General features: G+C 45.5%; 1 protein-coding gene, 1 long non-coding RNA gene and 1 pseudogene across 3 annotated transcripts; 2 read left to right on the forward strand and 1 right to left on the reverse strand.

The window, feature by feature from the left end:
• Nucleotides 1-2,012: 2,012 nt before the first annotated feature.
• On the forward strand, nt 2,013-19,929 carry SPO11 (SPO11 initiator of meiotic double stranded breaks). 2 transcript variants are annotated; one of them, XM_029917426.1, is made up of 13 exons: nt 2,013-2,407; nt 8,709-8,822; nt 10,346-10,434; nt 10,838-10,904; nt 11,128-11,236; nt 11,755-11,841; nt 12,527-12,563; nt 12,883-12,992; nt 15,058-15,157; nt 15,449-15,486; nt 16,392-16,468; nt 18,679-18,790; nt 19,276-19,929. In XM_029917426.1, exons 1-13 carry the CDS (start codon nt 2,370-2,372, stop codon nt 19,393-19,395), a joined length of 1,098 nt encoding a protein of 365 aa, XP_029773286.1. In that variant the 5' UTR covers nt 2,013-2,369; the 3' UTR covers nt 19,396-19,929. The 2 variants fall into 2 exon arrangements, with proteins under 2 accessions (XP_029773286.1, XP_029773285.1); XM_029917425.1 differs by lacking the exon at nt 2,013-2,407 and adding an exon at nt 6,166-6,356.
• LOC115275648 lies at nt 2,460-2,592 on the forward strand (annotated as a pseudogene).
• LOC115274049 lies at nt 3,700-6,278 on the reverse strand. The gene is made up of 3 exons (XR_003901061.1): nt 5,995-6,278; nt 5,421-5,491; nt 3,700-4,229 (listed from the first exon to the last, which is right to left on the reverse strand). It is a non-coding gene; the product is annotated as an uncharacterized LOC115274049 (long non-coding RNA).
• Nucleotides 19,930-20,083: the final 154 nt, after the last annotated feature.

The following is a 20,083-nucleotide window of genomic DNA, read 5'->3' on the forward strand; positions in this document are numbered from 1 at the left end:
TCTCTTCTGCACAGGTGCAATTCCTACCCCCAGTCTCCTCGCCTCCACCCTCACTCCCTGTGATCCATTCTCCCTTCTTCATTCAGTTTACATCATTCCCTTGCTCTAAGCCCTCTGACACCTCCGCCTGCCTTCCCACTAGGCTTTCTCAGCCTTGCCGCGATTGACCTTTGGGTTGGGTTCATCCTCTGCTGTGGGGGCGGCCCTGTGCCTGCCAGGATGTTTAACAGCACCCTTGGCTTCTTCCTACCATATGCCAGTGGCGACCCCCCCCCCACACCTGCAAGTGGTGACAGCCAGAAACATCTGGAACATTGCCAAATGTCCGTGGAGGCAGAGTTGCCCCAGTTGGATCACTGCCTTATAGCGAAGTCCTAGGTCCTCCCGCTGGTGGATAGACCTCTGATGGTCTGGCCCTTCCCCCTCCTCTCCACCACCTTCCTTTCCTTCTCTCCCCCCACCAACTCTGGCTTGCTCTCTGATCCCCTCTGTGCTCAGGGCTTTGGTGTGCGCTGTACCTTCCAGCCACAGGCCCTTCCTCATTATTCAGGTTCTCTCTGTTCACTTCTTCACTCTTTCCTGTCCAAACATTGGGATTTCTTTTCCCAGCAACCCAGCATTATTGAATCTATGTTGTGTATTCGGTTTTTAATGATCTGTCTTCCCACCAAAATACCAGTAGCATATGCACGGCAGTTGGTGATGTCACTCCTTTTTTTATTTTTAATTATTTCTTTTTTAGAGAGAGAGAAAGAGACAGAGCACTAGCAGGGGAGATCAAGAGAAAGAGGGAGACACAGAATCGGAAGCAGGCTCCACGCTCTGAGCTGTCAGCACAGAGCCCGATGCGGGGCTCAAACCCATGAACTCTGAGATAATGACCTGAGCCAAAGTTAGATACCCAAACAACTGAGCCACCCAGGCGCCTTGTGACTGTGCTCTTTGTAATCTTGGTGACAAGAAGAGCCCTGGGCACCAGCGTGTCTGATGATTCACATCAATATGTAAATCTGGAAGCCCTCTGGTGTGGACTTGAGCTCAGTACAGAGGGGGGCGCTAGAGGAAAAAACACCTTAGGAGTTTTACTGCCGTGGCTTTGGGCACTGAATGTGCCTTCTGGTCTTTTGTAAAAGGTCTCTTTTTGTCAAAACCAGTTGCCAAGAAGTCATTAGAATGGAAGACAAACAATAAAAGAAGAAAAAGGAGCGGCAGAGAGGGAGGCTGGGAACTACTTTAAAATTTGTCAAGTCTCCTTAAATCAAAGCAAGGTGCTGTTTAGTGTCAACTGATTTTTCAAATGAAGCAGAGACTAGATGTTGGAGGAGGGCTGGGAAACAGTTGTGGTGGGGTGTCGCTAGGCCATGGCTACAGCAGTTCTGACACACATACGGGGTGGGTGGAGGGGCATGATTAGCAGCCCAGTTGGGGTGTGAGGAAGAAAGAAATAAAAAGCAGAGAGGATGAGTCAGGCTGGGCTGTGGCAAGAAGCCATGCTTTGTGCTAGCAAGCCAAGAGGGAGCCGGGTTGCTGAGTCTTCCCTGCAAATCCATAGGACATTTCCATGCCGTGAAGGGAAATCGTGGCTCCCAAATTGCCCCCTGGATTCCTTCCTCTGAGTTGGTCTTCTGGTGAAGGGATTCTGAACTCTGCAGGGTTTTTGCAGAGCATGACTTTGCCTCCTGGGCTGGGCTTCTCCTTCTGTTAATGAGAGGCTCAGGCTAGCTCTGAGCTTCTCCCCCTGGAAGTGCTAGCTATGGTCCCAGGAGGTTATAGTGCAGCAAAATATAGTGAAACATACATATTTCACACTACCTATGATAGATTTTTGCCGAAGGAAGGAAGGAAGGAAAGAGAAAGAAAGAAAGAAAGAAAGAAAGAAAGAAAGAAAGAAAGAAAGAAAGAGAAAGAAAGAAAGAAAGAAAGAAAGAAAGAAAGAAAGAAAGAAAGAAAAGGAAGGAAGGGAGGGAGGAAAGAAGGAAGGAAGGAGGGTGGATTGGTGGGTGGGAGGGAAGAAAGGAAGAAAAGGAAGATCAAAGCAAGACCAGTCAAGCCCCTAAATCTAATTTCCAATTTACAGGAAATACCAGGGACAGAAAAACATGTTAAATGACACCACAGGGGTGCAATCCACAAACTGTTACTTGGATGAAACTCTCTGGGACAAATGACTCAGTGTCTTCAACAAATCAATGGCAAGGACGGAAAATGTAGAATTAAGGAAATATAAGAGCTGTATCAGTCAACAGCCGTGAAGCAATGGATGTCATCTGCACCTTGATAAGAAGAAACTATAAAAACAATACGTGGCATAATTGGGGACATTTTAGCAGTGACCTGGGACAAGAAGGAATCATTCCAGGGTCTGGAGGATGGCAGAGTCTGGAGTAGGACAAATGAAGATACCCCAGTGAGTGGCTGCTGGGAGAGGGGCTTGCTTTCACTTTCATTCCATACCTTCAAGCTTTGCGCAGTGGCAGTAGCGTAGCCAACGAGGTTTATCTGAGGCACAATTTTTCCTAATTGAAAACTCTTCTCATTTTAGACCTTCTGAATTATGTAAATAGTTTATGAAAAGGTTATATCACTCATGATTTTTTTATAGTTTATTGTCAAGTTGGTTTCCATATAACACCCAGTGCTCATCCCAACAAGTGCCTCCTCCATGCCCATCACCCCCTTTCCCCCTCCCCCATTACCCCTCAGTTTGTTCTCAGTATTTAAGAGTCTCTCATGGTTTGCCTCCCTCCCTCTCCCCAACTCTTTCCCCCCTTTTCCCCTTCCCATGGTCCTCTGTTAGGTTTCTCCTGTTAGACCTATGAGTGCAAACATATGGTATCTGTCCTTCTCCGCCTGACTTATTTCACTTAGCATGACACCCTCCAGGTCCATCCCCGTTGCTACAAACGGCCCTGATTTCATTCTTTCTCATTGCCATGTAGTACTCCATTGTGTATATAAACCACATCTTCTTGATCCACTCATCAGGTGATGGACATTTAGGCTCTTTCCATGATTTGGCTATTGTTGACAGTGCTGCTATGAATATTGGGGTCCATGTGCCCCTATGCATCAGCACTTCTGTATCCCTTGGGTAAATCCCCAGCAGTGCTATTGCTGAGTCATAGGGGAGTTCTATTGTTAATATTTTTATGGAATCTCCACACTGTTTTCCAGAGCAGCTGTACTAGTTTACCTTCCCACCAACAGTGTAGAAGGGGGCCCGTCTCTCCACACCTCCGCCAGCATCTATAGTCTCTCGATTTGTTCATTTTAGCCACTCTGACTGGTGTGAGGTGGTATCTCAGTGTGGTTTTGATTTGTATTTCCCTGATGATGAGTGATGCTGGGCATCATTTCATGTGTCTGTTGACCATCTGGATGTCCTCTTTGGAGAAGTGTCTGTTCATGTCTTCTGCCCATTTCTTCACTGGTTGTTTTTTGGGTGTAGAGTTTGGTGAGTTCCTTATAGGTTTTGGATACTAACCCTTTATCAGATATGTCATATGCAACTATCTTTTTGTTAATTGAAAACTCTTCTCATTTTGTACCTTCTGAATTATGTAAATATTTTATGAAAAGTATATCTCACTCTTATAATTCTTTAAAAAACTAAAAAACCCCATACAGACAACATAAAAACACCTGATAAAGCCCCCCAAGTAAAGACAGTATTGTAGAATTTACTTTTTTTTTCAAGAATCTATGTTATGTTAAAATCCACTTACATCTGCCGAGGAAGCCATCTTGCTTAAATGTGGCAAGAATGGCACTCTCTCCTGTTTGGTTTTCTTTCGGAAAGGGCCTCCCCATCCTTCCCCACAATCCTTGTGCCTAATTTAAATAATGTTCCTTTCCAGACCGCTCCAAGGTTCTGGCCTGCAGACAAACTTCAGGATGTCAGGTTGGTTCAGAGGAAAGGCCCAGTAGTGGGGGCAGGGTGGGCAGGGAGAGAAGCTTTTCATTCTCCCAAGAGCAGCTCAGTCCTGCTTTGTGACCCTTCTCTGTCCCCCGGCCAAGCAGAGCTGGCCAGCAGGTACGCAGGACCCAACACCGGGATCGCTCCACAAAGTGGCATTTGCCAGTTTCGTTTTCGATCAGTTGCTAAGGGTGGAATCTGTTTTTCTGGTTTCCTCCCAGGGCCCGGGGCCGGGCTGGCTGACTTTGATGTGGGGGTGGTGCACACACACACAGCGAGTCACCTGAGCGCAGGCTGGACACCTGAAATCCTCCTGTGAAGACAGCAAATGCCTCCCGCTTTGGTCTCGGTGCTGTGGGAACACAGCGAGGCCTTTCCAGTCTGCCCCTTGGGGTCCCTCCCTGCAGGAATGCCAGGTTTACTGTGGCCTGTTCCCTTCCCAGTGCCAAACCCTTCCCGGTGCCCCTGCCCAGCCCAGGACTTCTCATTTCATGTCAGATCTGGCGAGGCCGCCGGCTCCTGGCTGAGCACAGCGCTCTGTGATGCTGCTCCTCGTGAGCCAGAGACAGCAGGACAGCGGGACAGACAGCTGGACACAAGCCTAGCTGGTGTCACTGACTTGCCCTCTCCCTTCAAAGGCCTTTTGTTTGTTCCTTGTTGGGGATGAGAAATGAGAGCCCACTTGTGGCACCGCCTTCAGCTCAAAGTGGAGAAAACAGGCCAGAGGGGTCATTCCATCCCCACAGAAGCCGCTCCCAAATGACACCTTCCCCAGCTCGCCCTCCAGCGGGGCCTCCTGTTCCCGTGATAAAAAGCTTGAATTTGGGGTCAAGATTTACCTCTCAACCCTATTACATACCAGAGTGCAATCCTTGCACAAAATGCTAACGCTCCGAGCCTCAGTTTCTTCATCGGTGAAATGGGGATAATAATTTTTACCTCTTAGTGTTGTTGATTTAAATGCCCCCTGCCAGCTTAATTATTCAGGTGTGCCCTTATTTAACCTCTTCTTGGATGGTGAGCTCCCAGGGGGCAAGGGCTCCCCGCCTTCCCTGTTCACAGCGGGGTCTTCAGTAACCAGCCCTTTCTAGCTCAGGGTGGGCAGGGAGGAAGTATTTGTGGTATTAATCACAGCAAGGAAAGCCCTCAGCTCAGTGCCTGTTCGTTATGAGTAGAGGGAATCCATTGTCATTTCTGACAGCAAAACAGTTTTCGTTTCAAAACTATCGAATAGGCAGCAAGTGAGGGAATGAAGTAGTTTTCTAGAACAGGCCTGGGGTCAGGTGGCTTGTCTGCAGCTAAGCCCTCAGACTCCCATCCCTGTAGGGCCAGGCCCCCAGAGGCCTGGGACCTACCTCCCTTTAGGGTCTCTCCCCATTGTCCTCTCTCTCAAGGATCTCATTCCCGAACAAGCAAGAGTCCTTCCCTGGGGCTTTGGAATTCCTATCTTCTGCTCAAAGGTTTCAAGAGAGGGTCGGGGGATGGGAGGCAAGACAAGACTCACCACATCTGCTAGGCAAGGGCGTGGTCCAATGTGAAGATTGCTAGATGAAATACTGGATGTCGAGTTAAATCCTAGTTTCAGATAAACAACGAATAATTTTTAGTTAAGAGTATGTCCCAAAGATGGCATGGGACCTAGTTATCCTTAAAAAAAGAAAAAAAAAGTGTTGTTTATCTGAAATTCACATTTAACTGATAGTCCTGTATTTCAGTTTGCTAAATCTGGCGATCCTTCCAGGTGATCAAGCTGGGATGTTACCCTAGCCTGACTGAGCTGCGCACCTCGCGTCCTGCTCGCCTGCTACAGCCCCATGACCACACCAGGAACCTCCGGGGACGGTCAGGAGAATTAAGGAAGAGGCTACTGCACAAATATTAGTAAGGGCAGGAATTTTGTTTCCTTGATCACGGCAGAACCCAGCGCCTAACACTGCATCTGGTATACAGGTGGATCACCAGAACTATTTCTTTTAATGAAAAATTGCTGGTACTAGTTTCCCTAAATAACCGCCGTGCCCCCCCCCCCCAATAACCCATAAATCCATTTCAAGGAATCCTGGGTCCAACATCCCTACCATGTCAGGCTGGTCCCTACTGGGCCCACCCGCACCTGATCCAGCCCGTCTGATTTCCACTCGGTGAGAGTCGCTATGCGCATGCCTGGTTGGTGCGCATGCGCCGCTCAGGCCGGAAAGCAAGGGCCCGGCACGCGCTGCCAGGGAGCATGCGCAGCAGGCACCCGGGAGGGCCGTCGTGCGCGCCGGTGGGGTCCCTGTGCTTGGAGCCTCCTGTGGCTGTCGTGCCCCATGGCCTTTGCCCCGGTGGGGCCTGAGGCCTCGTTCTTCGAGGCTCTGGACCAACACAGGGCGTCCCTGCTGGCCGCCCTGAGGAGAGGCGGCGGGGAGCCCGCGGGCGGGGGGACGCGCCTGGCCTCGAGGTAGAAGGGCCCCCGTGGCGGGCGCGCGTGGCGGGCAGTTAGTCCCCGTTGTCCCCAGGGGTCCCCATCCGCGCCGGGGTGGGGGCGCGAGGTGCTCCGTGGGGACATGACCGGGGCCCCTTCCCTTCTCCCTTACGACGCTGAGGTGTTGAGGCCACAGGACAGACCTCCCTCGAAGGCCTCCAGTGACAAAAGTCCTTAGGCAGCTCGCCATCGTCATCGCTCTCATTTTGAACTCAAAAAGCCTAGTGACAGAACCCTCCCCCCAATGCCCCGTGTCTTCTAGAATGTTCCCCTTCTAAAATGTTCCAGGAGCTTCCCCACCGTTAGCTCCCAGGTTTCCTAAGATTCTCTGCAGTCAGGAGAGTTTAGGGCACACCTTGGCTTTGTCTTTGTTAAAAAAAATTTTTTTTTTTTTCTGGATACAATTTTAAGTTTAAAAGCTTTCAGGATGGTGTGTGCCTGCGCACTCACGTGGGAGAGAGAGGGAACATGAACGTTGAGCGTTGTCAATTAGGGGGTTTGGGCAAAGTGAACAACGATTCGCCTAACTTGGAAGTGGCGCGGATGTAGCCCCTCAATTAAAATCCAAGCCGACGGCCGCTCGGCTTATGCCTGAGCCTCCGGCTCCGGAATTTGGAATTAACGAGAGAGACGCTGTTATGGGTCTTTTTTTTTTTTTGCCTAAAATGCTCTGTTGTTTATTTTCCTGCGCCAGCTTCTCTGGTTTATCAGCAAAGTTGTTTTTGTTTTTGTTTTTTTAATGTTTATTTATTGGGGGCGGGGGCAGAGAGAGAGGGAGAGAGAATCCCCAGCAGGCTCCGCGCTGTCAGCGCAGAGCCCGACACACGGGTAGATCCCGTGAACCAGGAGGGGTCCCCAGCCAAAATCCTAACGCCCTGAGCCAACGGGCGCCCCCTCGGCAAAGTTGTTGAGTCTAAACAAATTACCATCTTATTTTTCAGACTAAGCCAACTCCCCAAACCAAAACAGAACAAAACGAAACCAAAATAAATAAAATTAAATTAAAATAAAAAGAACAAAAATAAGAACAAGGGACAAAACTGGAGAAGACGTACAAGCAAACAATTTTTATGAAACTAGTTTGGGAGAGAATTTATGAGCAGGAGGGTAAGGAGGTAATGGAAGTCCCGTGTTTACATTTCAGATGTAAATTCATCTAATTGTATTTTCAGGTTTGTCACAAGTATTATCTTGCAACTTTTTTTTGTTTTTTCCAAACTGGAAAAGGAATGAGATATTTGAGTTTTCTCCCCCATGGTAGAAAATGCTGCTTCTTTTAAAATGTACTTTCTGATATGTGCCTTTTCAAAGCAAGCTCTGAAGTTCCTGTGGAAACTAGAACATTCTCCATTTTGCCGGTGCCGGTTTTCTAGATTTAATTTTATGTCCCTTCTTAGGCAATATGCTAATGGTATTTATAACTGAACAACATTTTTTGAAGCTGAAAGCTTGTGAAATTAAACATCGGCTCACAGAGAACTGGGCTACGTCTTAATATTTTGCTGTAAAGTGGTGCAGTGGTTGCCAAGTCTTTCCATGGTCGTGATTAAACTTTTTCTATCACTAAAATTCAAAAGGGCAGATTTAAGGCATGAGATCAATCAGGGTGATGTGCTACAAGAAGTATTTCTTTTGTAATATTTTTGCATTGCATTTTTGGGGAGAAAATGTCAGCTCAAAGCCAATATTACATCATCGTTAATTAAAACATTTATCAGTAAGATTTCAACCTGACAAGTTTGGATTTAAGTAGGTTAATACGAAGAGATTTTTTTTTAATTTTTTAATGTTTTTATTTATTTTTGAGAGAGAGAGAGACAGCGTGAGCAGGGGAAGGTCAGAGAGAGAGGGAGATATGAATCTGAAGACAGCTCCAGGTTCTGAGCTAGCTGTCAGTGCAGAGCCTGACGTGGGGCTTGAACCCACGAACTGTGAGATCATGACCTGAGCCGAAGTCAGATGCTTAACCGTCTGAACCACCCAGGCGCCCCTGAAGGAATTTAAAATATGTTTTAAAATATAATTTAAATTATGCTGGCTGGTCATGAACACTGTCTAAAAGGGAGATCAACTGGCAGTTGTTTGAGAGTAAAATTACAAACAAATGAAATTTCTCTGTAAATAACTACCGTCTATACTGTGGTCGTTTTCATGCAAGGCTGATACTGAAAGGAAGTGGGAGAGCGCCGTATGGAGGGGGCGTTGCCTCGTCTTAAAAACAACCAATGAGACACAAACTCACGTTAGTGTTGCTCTGGGAAAAGGTTACATTTTGTGAAAGGCCTAATTTAGAATTAAGATTGAGTCATAATGTGTTTCTTGTTTCAGTTCTGAGGTTCTGGCTTCTATAGAAAGTGTCATCCAAGACGTCCTCACCGCCCTGGGACAAAATCGGGCTCCCGTGTTCACCATAGACAACCGGTCAAGCTGGGAAAACATAAAGTGGGCGTGTTTCCTTTTTACTTTTTAAACACCGTTGTCTGTGTCATTGTTTGAATTTACTCGAGTTAGAGTTCTAGTCTGATTTCATTCTTTTTCCTGCGTTTACCCTGCCTGGAAGGATTTAAGGGTGTTTACAAAACTGGGTATGTCAGAGGCAGGCCACTCAAACCAGAGGTGGATGTGGGAGGGAAGGCAGAGGGAAAACGGTGCCAGGAGCAATGAAGGAAGCCCCAAAAGAGGTTAGAATTCAGAATGCAGATGATAAAGTCTTGCAGTCCTGCTAAAAATTGGCTCCAAACTTGGATCTAAGCTTTCCTAGCGCTCAGAGGGGGGACATGACCAGGGGCTTCTGCAAAAATACTGCAAAAGTGAATCGCTTGCTCGGGGAGCTACAGCCCATCCCGATACTGAAATGAAAATAACTGTGTCCAGAACATAGAGCACATTTCAGAGGCTCTTCCTCCTGGTAGATCACCCCCTGCTGAGTCCTGTGTCCAGGAGGGTAAAATCAGCAAACAGCTTTGTCCAAGCCCTCGAACCGACTGCTTCAAAAAACCTAGCTGGCTCTTTCTAGGTGCTCAGCCTGGAGACTCGAAATAATGAAACGCACTGCAGTAGTTCTCAGTAAGAGGCACAGAAACAGGTTAAAGTAATCTTGAGTCCCCTCACTAAGTACTCTTGTACGGTCAGTAAGTAATACAAACCGTAAACTTCTGAATCACATCCTACGTCATTTTGCAGGACGGACTGCGTCGAGTCCAGCAGCCTGGACGCCTGGCCTGTTTGCCTGGTGCCTTCCGCCACCTTTAGGGCAGACTTGGCAATTCAGTGTAACCAGCGGATACAAATTGTTACTTCACTTAACCTAACTTAGGAGGCGGATCAGAAATCCAACATTTCAAAGCTTTTTAAATCGAGCAAAATCATTAAATGGGCAAAGTAAGCAAAAGGCTGATAAAATTGTGAAATATTTGAAAATAGTTTACATACACTAAATGTCTTCCCAGGAAAGAAATACACACACACACACACACACACACACACACACACACACACACATTATACTCAAAGGTATTAAATTCACTTATTTTAAATTTTAATGTTTTATTTATTTTTGAGAGAGAGAGAGACAGTGTGATCAAGAGAGGGTCAGAGAGAGAGGGAGACACAGAATCCGAAGACAGGCTCCAGGCTCTGAGCTAGCTGTCAGCACAGAGCCAGATGCAGGGCTTGAACCCATGAATGTGAGATCATGACCTGAGCTGAAGTCGGAAGCTTAGCCGACTGAGCCCCCCGGGCGCCCCAAAATCCACTTATTTTAAACATTTTATTTTAGTACCTCTGTATGTCATTACCTAATTACCACCTAGAATTATTTAAGGTTATAAATGAAGTTGTCCTAACACTTCTGCTGAGAAGAATTAAGGATTTAAATGAAGTGCAGAAGAGGGCACTAAGTGTATATTGTTTGGTGATTAGAAATTAATACTTTTTTATTTTATTGCCTTTCAACAAAATGACAGGTTTGAGGATTCTGTGGGTCTTCAGATGGCACCTCATTGTACCAGGAGAAAAATCAAAAGTGATTCACCAAAGTCAGCTAAAAATTTTGGTAAATTCATCTTTCTTAGCGTTTACTAATAAGTGTGTCTGCTTTCTGGGTTTTAGTTGTTCCTAGCTGAATAATTTTAGTTCTTTCATACACCACCCTGAAATAGAGCTACCAAATTTTGCATTGTCAATAACCATGGGAATAGATTATATTTTTCCAAGTAGACTTTCAAGCTACATGAATCAGTGGGAAAGTATTCTCTTGGTTTTCCTGTTCAGAGAGCAACTAATTTTATCGGATCCTTCCGGAAAGTATAATTCCACACTCAATATTTCTATTTTAGAAATAATTTTTTTAATGTTATGGAATGGAACTGGGGACAGTTGAAATCCTTGATAAGCAGTATGCTTTGACTTAGTAAGAGAAATTATAAGTAACTTGTTTATTGCATCTTATCTTCCAGCTCTCATTCTTAAAATATTGTCCATGATTTACAAATTAGTACAGAGCAACAGTTATGCAACCAAAAGGTAAATACTTGTTTTGGTAAATTACTCTTTAAGTCACAACGTGAGAGTTAGTTTAGATTAACCCCCATTATGTTTTGAAATGGCACGTAACAGTAGACTGTGGGTAATCAATTACTTTTATGTTGTGTTTCATCCAATTAAAGCTTCCTGCAAATAATACCCCAATACTTGTCATATTCAAAGAGAATATGGTTAATTAAAAATACATATTTAATTTTCCTAGGGACATATATTATACTGACAGCCAACTCTTTGGTAACCAGACTGTCGTGGACAATATTATCAATGACATTTCTTGCATGTTAAAAGTGCCAAGGATGAGTCTACATATAGTAAGTACCATTCAATGCAAAACATTTTATTTTAAAACAAAAGATTTGCAGGGCACTGGGCGGCTTGGTTAGTTAAAGGTCCAACTCTTGGGATTGGCTCAGGTCATGATCTCACTGTTCGTGAGATCGAGTTTGGGACTCTCTCTCTCCCCCCTCTCACTGCCCCTCCCCACCCAAATAAATAAATGAACTTTAAAAAAATAAAAGGTTTATGTAAAATTACAATAGAAAAATAAATGTAATCTGTGCCTTGTTCTGATATTATGTGGTACAACATTTTTCTCACTATGAATTTAAATAATCAGCTCTTAGTATATTCCCTTGGATGAATGGATCAAAACAGGTGAATTTACTAAATATTTTTTATTCCTAAATACCCTTATGTATTTTCTCCTTCACTTCCTAAACTCCATTCAGAACTAAAATACATGTCATCAGGCAGGTGAACATGAGGACTGGCTTAGCAGTATAAAATATGTTAGTGAAAAGGTGTCCAAATACGGCTATTATTTTTTCAGTCATCCACATCAAAAGGTTTAATTGCTGGCAACTTGAGGTACATCGAGGAAGATGGAACCAAAGTGCACTGCGCCTGCGGTTCGACAGTAAGCACACTGACACTTTCACACACTTTCTCTCCCCCTCAAGTCCTTTGTTTTTGAAATGTGCCTTATCTCCTGCTTTCTTATGTAGTTCAGAGTTTAAGATTTTCCAATAAAAGTGACGGGTGGGTAGGCACAGGCTTTATGGGCTACGCATTACACACTTTCAGAACATGCCAATCGTCCAATGTCCTATTGAAGTAAAGATACGCTTTCCTTCAAAAAAATGTACCTTTGTTTTGAGGTAGAATGTAGCTTCGCTGTCTTAGCAGGATTATTTATGTAATGTTCGATATGGTTTTCCGGTCCTGAAATTGATAGCTTCGATACTAAATGATTTGATAGGCTGGGGCTCTAGAAAACCCACAGCACTAACATGCACAGCGGCCTAGAGACACTCGTGCGCTCTAGGAGAAGGCGGCCTTAGATGCCACCACCTCCTGCTGCCTGAGCCGCGTGGCCGCAAAGCTTCCAGGAGAGCGTGGCCCGCTAGGAAGCAGTTTGCGTGGCGTGTCTGCGCTCTTACTGAGGAGCAGTCTGTTTCCTGCTGCCTCCTTCCTGAGGACGGCCCTCTGGAGACTGGTGGGTGCAGAGGGAAGTGGAAACGTAGGGCTTCTGTGATGAGGTTTTTGAATGTGGTCGTACGTGCCTCTTGTTCCAAATAAAACTGTCTCGTTTTGTTATTTAGGCTGTTGCTGTGCCTTCTAACATTCAAGGAATTCGAAGTATCCTTTGAGCGGGAAAACTAGTTCAGTTGGTAGAACAGTGACTCCTTCGTCATCCTGATAGACCAAACCTTCATAATGTGTAACGGTCAAGCCAGACCTTACCAAGGTCAAGACGAACACACGTGGCTTCTGCGTTAGGGTCTCTCGGGAGCTCCCCGTCTACAGAGAGACAGGTGAATTGGTCTATATATTTGAAGGTAAAAAGGACAATACTGTATCTATAACTGCTTTCAAATGGATTTATATGGCGCCATTATTTAGTTGGTGATTAAATTGAAATACTCTTGCCTTCAAGTTATCAGCCTTAACGTCACAGATATAATTACAGACGCAAAATTTCTGTTAATTGTGGAAAAAGACGCAACCTTTCAGCGACTCCTGGATGACAACTTCTGCAACAGGATGTCTCCATGCATCATGGTCACGGTACGTTATGTGCCTTGACCACGGTTCCAAGGCTGGCACGCTGGGTCGGGGCTTGGCAGGAGGAGCTTACGGCGTCCGCACAGCCCGCTCAACATTCTGTTACCACTGTGGCGCGTCCTTCAGGGCTTTAGAATAAGAATTTCCAAGGTGGGTTCTTTTTCCATTTTTTAAAAGATTTTTTTAAGTGTTTATTTTTGAGAGAGACAGAGCACGAGCAGGGGAGAGGCAGAGAGAGAGGGAGACACAGAATGGGAAGCAGCCTCCAAGCTCCGAGCTGTCAGCACAGAGCCCGATGCGGGGCTCAAACCCACAAACTGTGAGATATGACCTGAGCCAAAGTCGGACACTTAACCAACTGAGCCACCCAGGTGTCCCCACAATGTTTATTTTATTTTATCTTATTTAAAAAATTTGTTTAATGTTTATTTATTTTTGGGAGAGAGAGAGTGTGAGTGGGGGAGAGGTAGAGAGAGAGGGAGACACAGAAGCTGAAGCAGGCTCCAGGCTCCGAGCTGTCAGCACAGAGCCTGATGCAGGGCCCAAAGCCACAAACCATGAGATCGTGACCTGAGCCGAAGTTGGACACTCAACCGACTGAACCACCCAGGTGCCCCCTCAGTGTATTTATTTAAACACCCTCAAATCTGACTAAAATCAAGGTGGTGCTCCCAATTCTTAAATACCAGTGGTTCTCCAACACCACCGTGCGTTTACACAGGTTCTCAGAGTCACCTACACACCGTTCCCCTACCGCTGCTGGTGTCACCTGTGAGATGGTGACACTGGGTTGGCAGAGAGGAGGGCTGCACGGTCAAGAGCTGCTCCATGCTCTGCCTCCCATGGGTTTGTATAGCATGTCACTATTCCATCAGAGACAGCCTGCTTCCATATACATGCGCGCGCACACGCATGTACATACATGCACACCCCCCCATATATACGTGCACATACATATACACATGCACGCACACATATACACATGCACCGACACACACATGTATACATGCACACATATACACATGCATGCACATATACACATGCACGCACATATGTATACATGCACCCCCACACACATATACACATGCGTGCACACATATACACATGCACCAACACACATATATACATGCACACACATACACATGCACTGACACACACATATATACATGCACGCACACATAGACACATGCACGCACACACAGACACATGCACGCACACACATAGACACATGCACCCGCACACACATAGACACATGCACGCACACATAGACACATGCACGCACACATAGACACATGCACGCACACACACATATATATATGCATGCACCAAGAACGGCAAAGAAGCAGAAGCGCTCGCTGAGACAGCCCACGGCGGCTACAGGCTTCCGTTAGCAGAGTGCAGTAAGCTTCCTGCTCCCGGACAGTGTGGGAGGAGCTAATGACCCTGGTGTAATCAGGGACCCCGGGGGGCTCAGGCGGCTGAGTGTCCAACTCAGTTCAGCTCAGGTCACAATCTCAAGGTTCATGGGTTCAAGCCCTGTTTCGGGCTCTGTGCTGACAGTGGGGAGCCTGCTTGGGATTCTCTTTCTCTCTCTCTGCCTCTCCCCTGCTCTTCTCTCTCTCTCTCAAAAATTATAAATAAACTAAAAAAGCTGGTATAGTCACTGCCACCTGCTGGACCGGGGCGGCGTGAGGTGTGTGTGGCGCTGCCTCTCCGGGTCCCTGTCATCACCCATTTTGGCCACCTTCAGTAGTTCTGGGCATCTCAAGTAAGACCGCAGTAAACATCTGTATGTGTGCCAGGTTTTCTGTTGTCTCCGTTCCTGCTGACATGTCGCCTTAGGATGGTTGCCCAGGACTGGGAATAGTGGAGTCACAGTTACGAACGCTGTGGGCTTTTCCTCTCTGCTGTGTAGACTACATTTTGTTCACAGTCTATACCAGTTTTCCACCTGAAATTTAGGGTACTCTAGCTTTTCTAACTTTTAAATTATTAATCAAATTAGAAAAAGTTCTCTTCGTTTTCTTCTGCCGGAATTAAAATGGCATCATTTCAATCTTGCTTTTAGGGAAAGGGGGTCCCTGACCTGAACACGAGGCTGTTGGTCAAGAAGCTGTGGGAGACACTTCACGTTCCTGTCTTCACCCTCGTCGACGCCGACCCGCACGGTGACTTCTCGGCGGGAGGGCTGGGGGCAGCAGTCCCGGGGTTCGCGCTGCGCTCTCCCGCCCTCAGAGCACTCCCATAAGCTGCTTGAAAAGAATACCATTATTAGGTTAAAATTAACGACTCTAGTCATCTGAGGCAATTTATTGCCAGTCTTGCCATATGAAACTGAACCGTAAGTTTTTATTGGTAGTATCTATGAAAGCAAGAATTGCAGATGTTAGATAGACCGTGACCGTGATCTAACATGCAATATACAAGAAATTAATTCTAAAGGTAACTTTCTTTAACAGGCATAGAAATAATGTGCATCTATAAGTACGGGTCGATGGTAAGTAGAGGAAAGTGCTTTTCCTTTCCCACTGCTGAGGCAGGTCACAGTCGTCAGTGATGGCCCCTCGTTAGCTGAGGACCCCCGAGCTGTGCAGGGGAGCTGCTCTCCTCGTCGGGGGCCATTCTGTTTCCGTGGCTGTGGCTCCAGCTTCCGACATGCCACATGTGGCCACAGATGACAGGGCGGGACTCGCTGTGGGCAAGAGGCTTTACTATCCCCCACTGTCCCAGCCGCTCAGGTGACCGTGGGGCCTCACCGCAACAGCAGCATCCGATTGCCCAACACACTCTGAAAATCATACACAGCCTCGAACTCGGACGTTGCCACTCCCTTTACTCCCTTTACTCCCATCACCAAATCCGACCCCTGGAGTTCGTAACTACCGTGCGTCAGTGGTTCCCAACGTATGGTGCCAGACTAGCAGCGCTGGCTTACCGGGGAACTTGCTAGAACTGTGTATCTCAGTCCTCACCCAGGCCTCCTGAACTGGAATGTCTAGGGTCGGGCCCCACGTGGCGTGGTCCTGATGCACGATACAGTTTGGGAACCGCTGGTGCACACGTGGAGGGCCCCGACGTGTGTGTCCACATGACGCGCGTATGGAGGGGAAAGGGGCAGTGCAGAGAGGTGTTAAAAAAACAGAATCACGACCGGCAGTAAATGCAGGTCGGAGAGGTTATTTATGGTTTTACTCCATATAAAATCAATACAGAAATACCAGAGCAGTATTAAAACCTTCACTGAAAGCTCAGTTTAGCAAAACTCTTGGGGGTCTTCGTTCCCTGGGCTCAGGGAGTGTGGAGTCTTCTGTACTTGTCCTTAGTAAGGAATGTGGCTGCAAAACCAAGATTGCTAGCTGCCTGCGTTTCAGCCTCACCTAACGTGCCTCTGCTCTATTTCAGGCAATGTCTTTTGAAGCCCATAATCTCACGGTTCCAGCTATTAGATGGCTCGGTCTCCTCCCTTCTGATATTAAACGGTTAGACAGTTTTAGTAAAACTAGGCCGTTTAAAATGACGACTCATCCTAATGTGTAACAATGATCCTAAAAAGTCACTACAAGGGAAAGCCCTCAGTGTGTCTTGTCTACACTGTTTGCCGTGACCTGGGATTAGAGAATCATGACTTCAGTTCACCAACGTGTCTGGTTCAATTACTAAAATACGTAAATGAATTTGGTTAATTGAACTTTCAGATAGAATGTTTTTTGTTGTAGCTTTCTGGTTAAAACATTTTGTGGTATTTTTACACTCAAAGTATAAGACATTGAATCTGGTTAAATGGTAATAATTGACCACCACCATTGGTTGCCATCTGAATCAATTTTACCATAGATTTAACATTTTAATTTCTTGAAAAAAATACCATTTTCAGATTACTTAAATTTTGGTGAGTTGAGCACCCAGACTTTAGAGTTATCTGAAAATTACTTAGGTAACTTTAAGTAATCATGAAAAACATACATGTTCACTATCGGAAAAGTATCATTATGTCGCAAGATAAAAGTCACCTACACATGAACGGCTTTACCCTCATAGATTATTGCTCTCTGTGCGTAGCCATCACTTTTTCACAAAAATGGGATCATACTCTGTTACTTTGTAGTTGCTTTTCTCCCACAACAACACAATGAAGTCACTTTTCCGTGTCAATAATACAGTCCTCCATTACTGAGTTCCAATTCTGGATGTACCCGTGTTTGTTCAGCCAGTGCCTCCAAGCCAGACATTTGGCTGGTTTCCAAATCTCTGATAAACGGTGCTTTGATGAACCCTCGGGGAGCGAAATCTTCGCCCACGTCTCTAATTAGTCCCTTAGTCCCGAAGGCTGACTTCCCAGCATTGCTGGGTCAAAGGCTACGCGCATGTCCAAGGCTCTGAGTGCCCTCTGCGCGGGGTAATTGTTTCGTTTCCCCTGGAGAGTCGAGCCCGCCTTTCCCTCCGCCTAGGACATCATCACCTTATTCATCTCTGCTCAACGTGACATTTACAAACATGTTATGGTCCCCGTTGGCCGGCGTGAATGAACCGGAAAACATGCTTGATTTCTTTAAGCAGTGAGCGAGCCTCGGTAACTGGTCCTTCCTTCCTAAATTTGGAACACGAACAGGTTTTGGGTGATTGCCACTTCTTCAAAAATGAGGGCATAAGAGAAAACATGTAGTTTTTGAGTTTTGAATATTTACGCTCTAGTGAATCAAAGTTTTGTTCAGTTTGGTATATGTGTATGGTCAAAATCCCTTCAGGGTGATCTGCTTTCCTAACAAATGGTCTGGTCATTGTTAAGGTTGAGGGCTTGGAGAAACTCTGGCTTCAGCTCCTAAACTCCGTCAGTACCCTCAAAGCCACTCCAAATACATGTGCAATGAAATAAGGAAATGTGGTAACAACACAAACACAGCTTCCTGGGAAATCCCCAGGCCCCTTTCTATTCAAACTGTCACCCTATCCGGGAGCTGCCGCTGGCAAGTGATCATAATTATGGGGACACTGAAAAAGACTATTTGAAACTGGAGCTCCCCCGGGAAATCCAGGATTTGCGGCTTCAAAAATTAGTCTATACCATAAATCCGGGACCTCTCATATTCTATTTTTAAAGCACATACCAAGAAAAAATTACAATCTACTCATTTAAAATTTAAAACTGGGTAGGGGTGTGTATGTGTGTGTGTGTGTGTGTGTGTGTGTGTGTGTGCGCGCGCACATGTGAAAAGAAGTGAGGGATACACTAAGTTCCTTGACCCAGAAGATTCTCAATGAATGGCAAAGAGTGAAGTGCTCAGTGGACCCTGAGATCCCACTGTGACTCTTGCTGCCGGCCGGCCACGCACATCAGACAGCGCCCTGCTTCCAGGCCGTGGGGCTCTGGGGGCCACGCCGGGGCGCGTACACTTGACGTTAGTGCTACTGGCATTAGTTTTCACAGCCAGTGTTGTGTTCTTCTTGTCACTGTCCTGTGAGTGTGACCTGAAGGAAAACAATTTAGAACAGACTTCCACTATGAACCCGAATACTTGCTGGTCTAGGACGTACCAGACCCCCCAAATTCTGGATTTAAAAGATGGATCTGTACTAACTTGCTTATCTGTTATTTTGGGGTTTTGTGAAATCATATAATACAAACAACCGTGTGTCCTTCAAGTTATAGGAGCACTTTGGTTTTGCTCACTTTTTTCATATACTTTTCCAGGTTAAACATCCCTAAAGATACTTTAATTCCGCTGACAAAGCGGGACCAGATGAAACTGGACAGTGTCCTGAAAAGACCTTACGTTACGTGCCAACCATTTTGGAGAAAAGAAGTAAGTTTCTTTCTAAAATTCAAGTATGATATGTTTTATTGCCTTTAACTTTCATAGTGGCTATTCACATAATATTTTGAAAATACCCTCCTTGAAATTTTATATAACCAACAACTAACGCGGCTGTTGGGCAGCAAATGGCTGTTGAAACACTGAATTGTGGACATGGATGCTCACAGATAAGATGGGCTGTTTACCCTCACACAACTATGGACGCGATGCCTGTGGCTCTGTCATAGTTCACGGGGAGGCGGGGGAAGAAGAGAGAGGTCATAAAGACCCCTGGCCGTTCCGAGTCATTGCAGACAGCCACCCTGGGCACTCCCCTGCCTTGTTCCGCTGCAACAGCTCTGGAGTAGTCTGGCTGACTGGAAAGCTATTGCCCATGGTTTTGGGGGAATAAGATGAGTCTAGATTGACTAGTTGGAGTCAACAGAGGTGTCGCGCGAGGCCCTGTGAAGTCTGTACTTTACTTTTATTGACAGATGGAGATCATGGCAGACTGTAAGATGAAGGCGGAGATCCAAGCTCTGACCTTCCTCTCGTCAGATTACCTTTCCAGAGTGTACTTACCAAACAAGCTGAAATTCGGAGGATGGATATAACACGTATCTGAATACACCTGGTGATTCCAAGAGGCTTTTCATTGCTTTTGTTTTCAGTAGTAGATACTGTTGTGGAAAGAATATATATTCTTAACTCTATAGAGAAAAAATAATTTTCCATTATATTTTTTTGTCAAAACAATTTTCTCTAGAAGTCTTTGTTTTATCCTTCTTTGTAGAGATTGAGTTCTATCCTATGTTCTAAAGTAAATTATAAAAGGAAGAGTAGAAATTATTTTGACTTTTAAATTTTACTTGAAAAAAAATGTATACATGTCATCAAACTACAGAAATATCTTATTTACTTCCTGCAATATGACTAATGTTAAGGCATAAAGTATCTTCAGGATGAAAACTAATAATAACCTAAATTTGAGAGGTTGCAAATGAATCACAGTGTCTTTTTAGTTGCTTTTTCTTTTTCTTTTTCTTTTTCTTGGTGTAGGGGTTGTACCCCATTCATTCCCTTGTGAAAGTGGTGAAATTTATTATGAATAAATATTTGGGTTGATGCAGACCAACCGAAGCACTTAATTTTGTTTCTGAGTATGCTTTTTACGAATAATAACTTACTTGAAAATTTCTGCAGGGCTTTACCAGCTCTCACCCAAAATCAAGCCCCCTGACTTCCCCTCGAGTCCATGTTTGTGAAACAGAACATGTTCAAGATTTACGGAAGCGTCGAGTT

This window comes from Suricata suricatta, chromosome 12 (assembly GCF_006229205.1).
Source record: "Suricata suricatta isolate VVHF042 chromosome 12, meerkat_22Aug2017_6uvM2_HiC, whole genome shotgun sequence".
NCBI lineage: Eukaryota > Metazoa > Chordata > Mammalia > Carnivora > Herpestidae > Suricata > Suricata suricatta.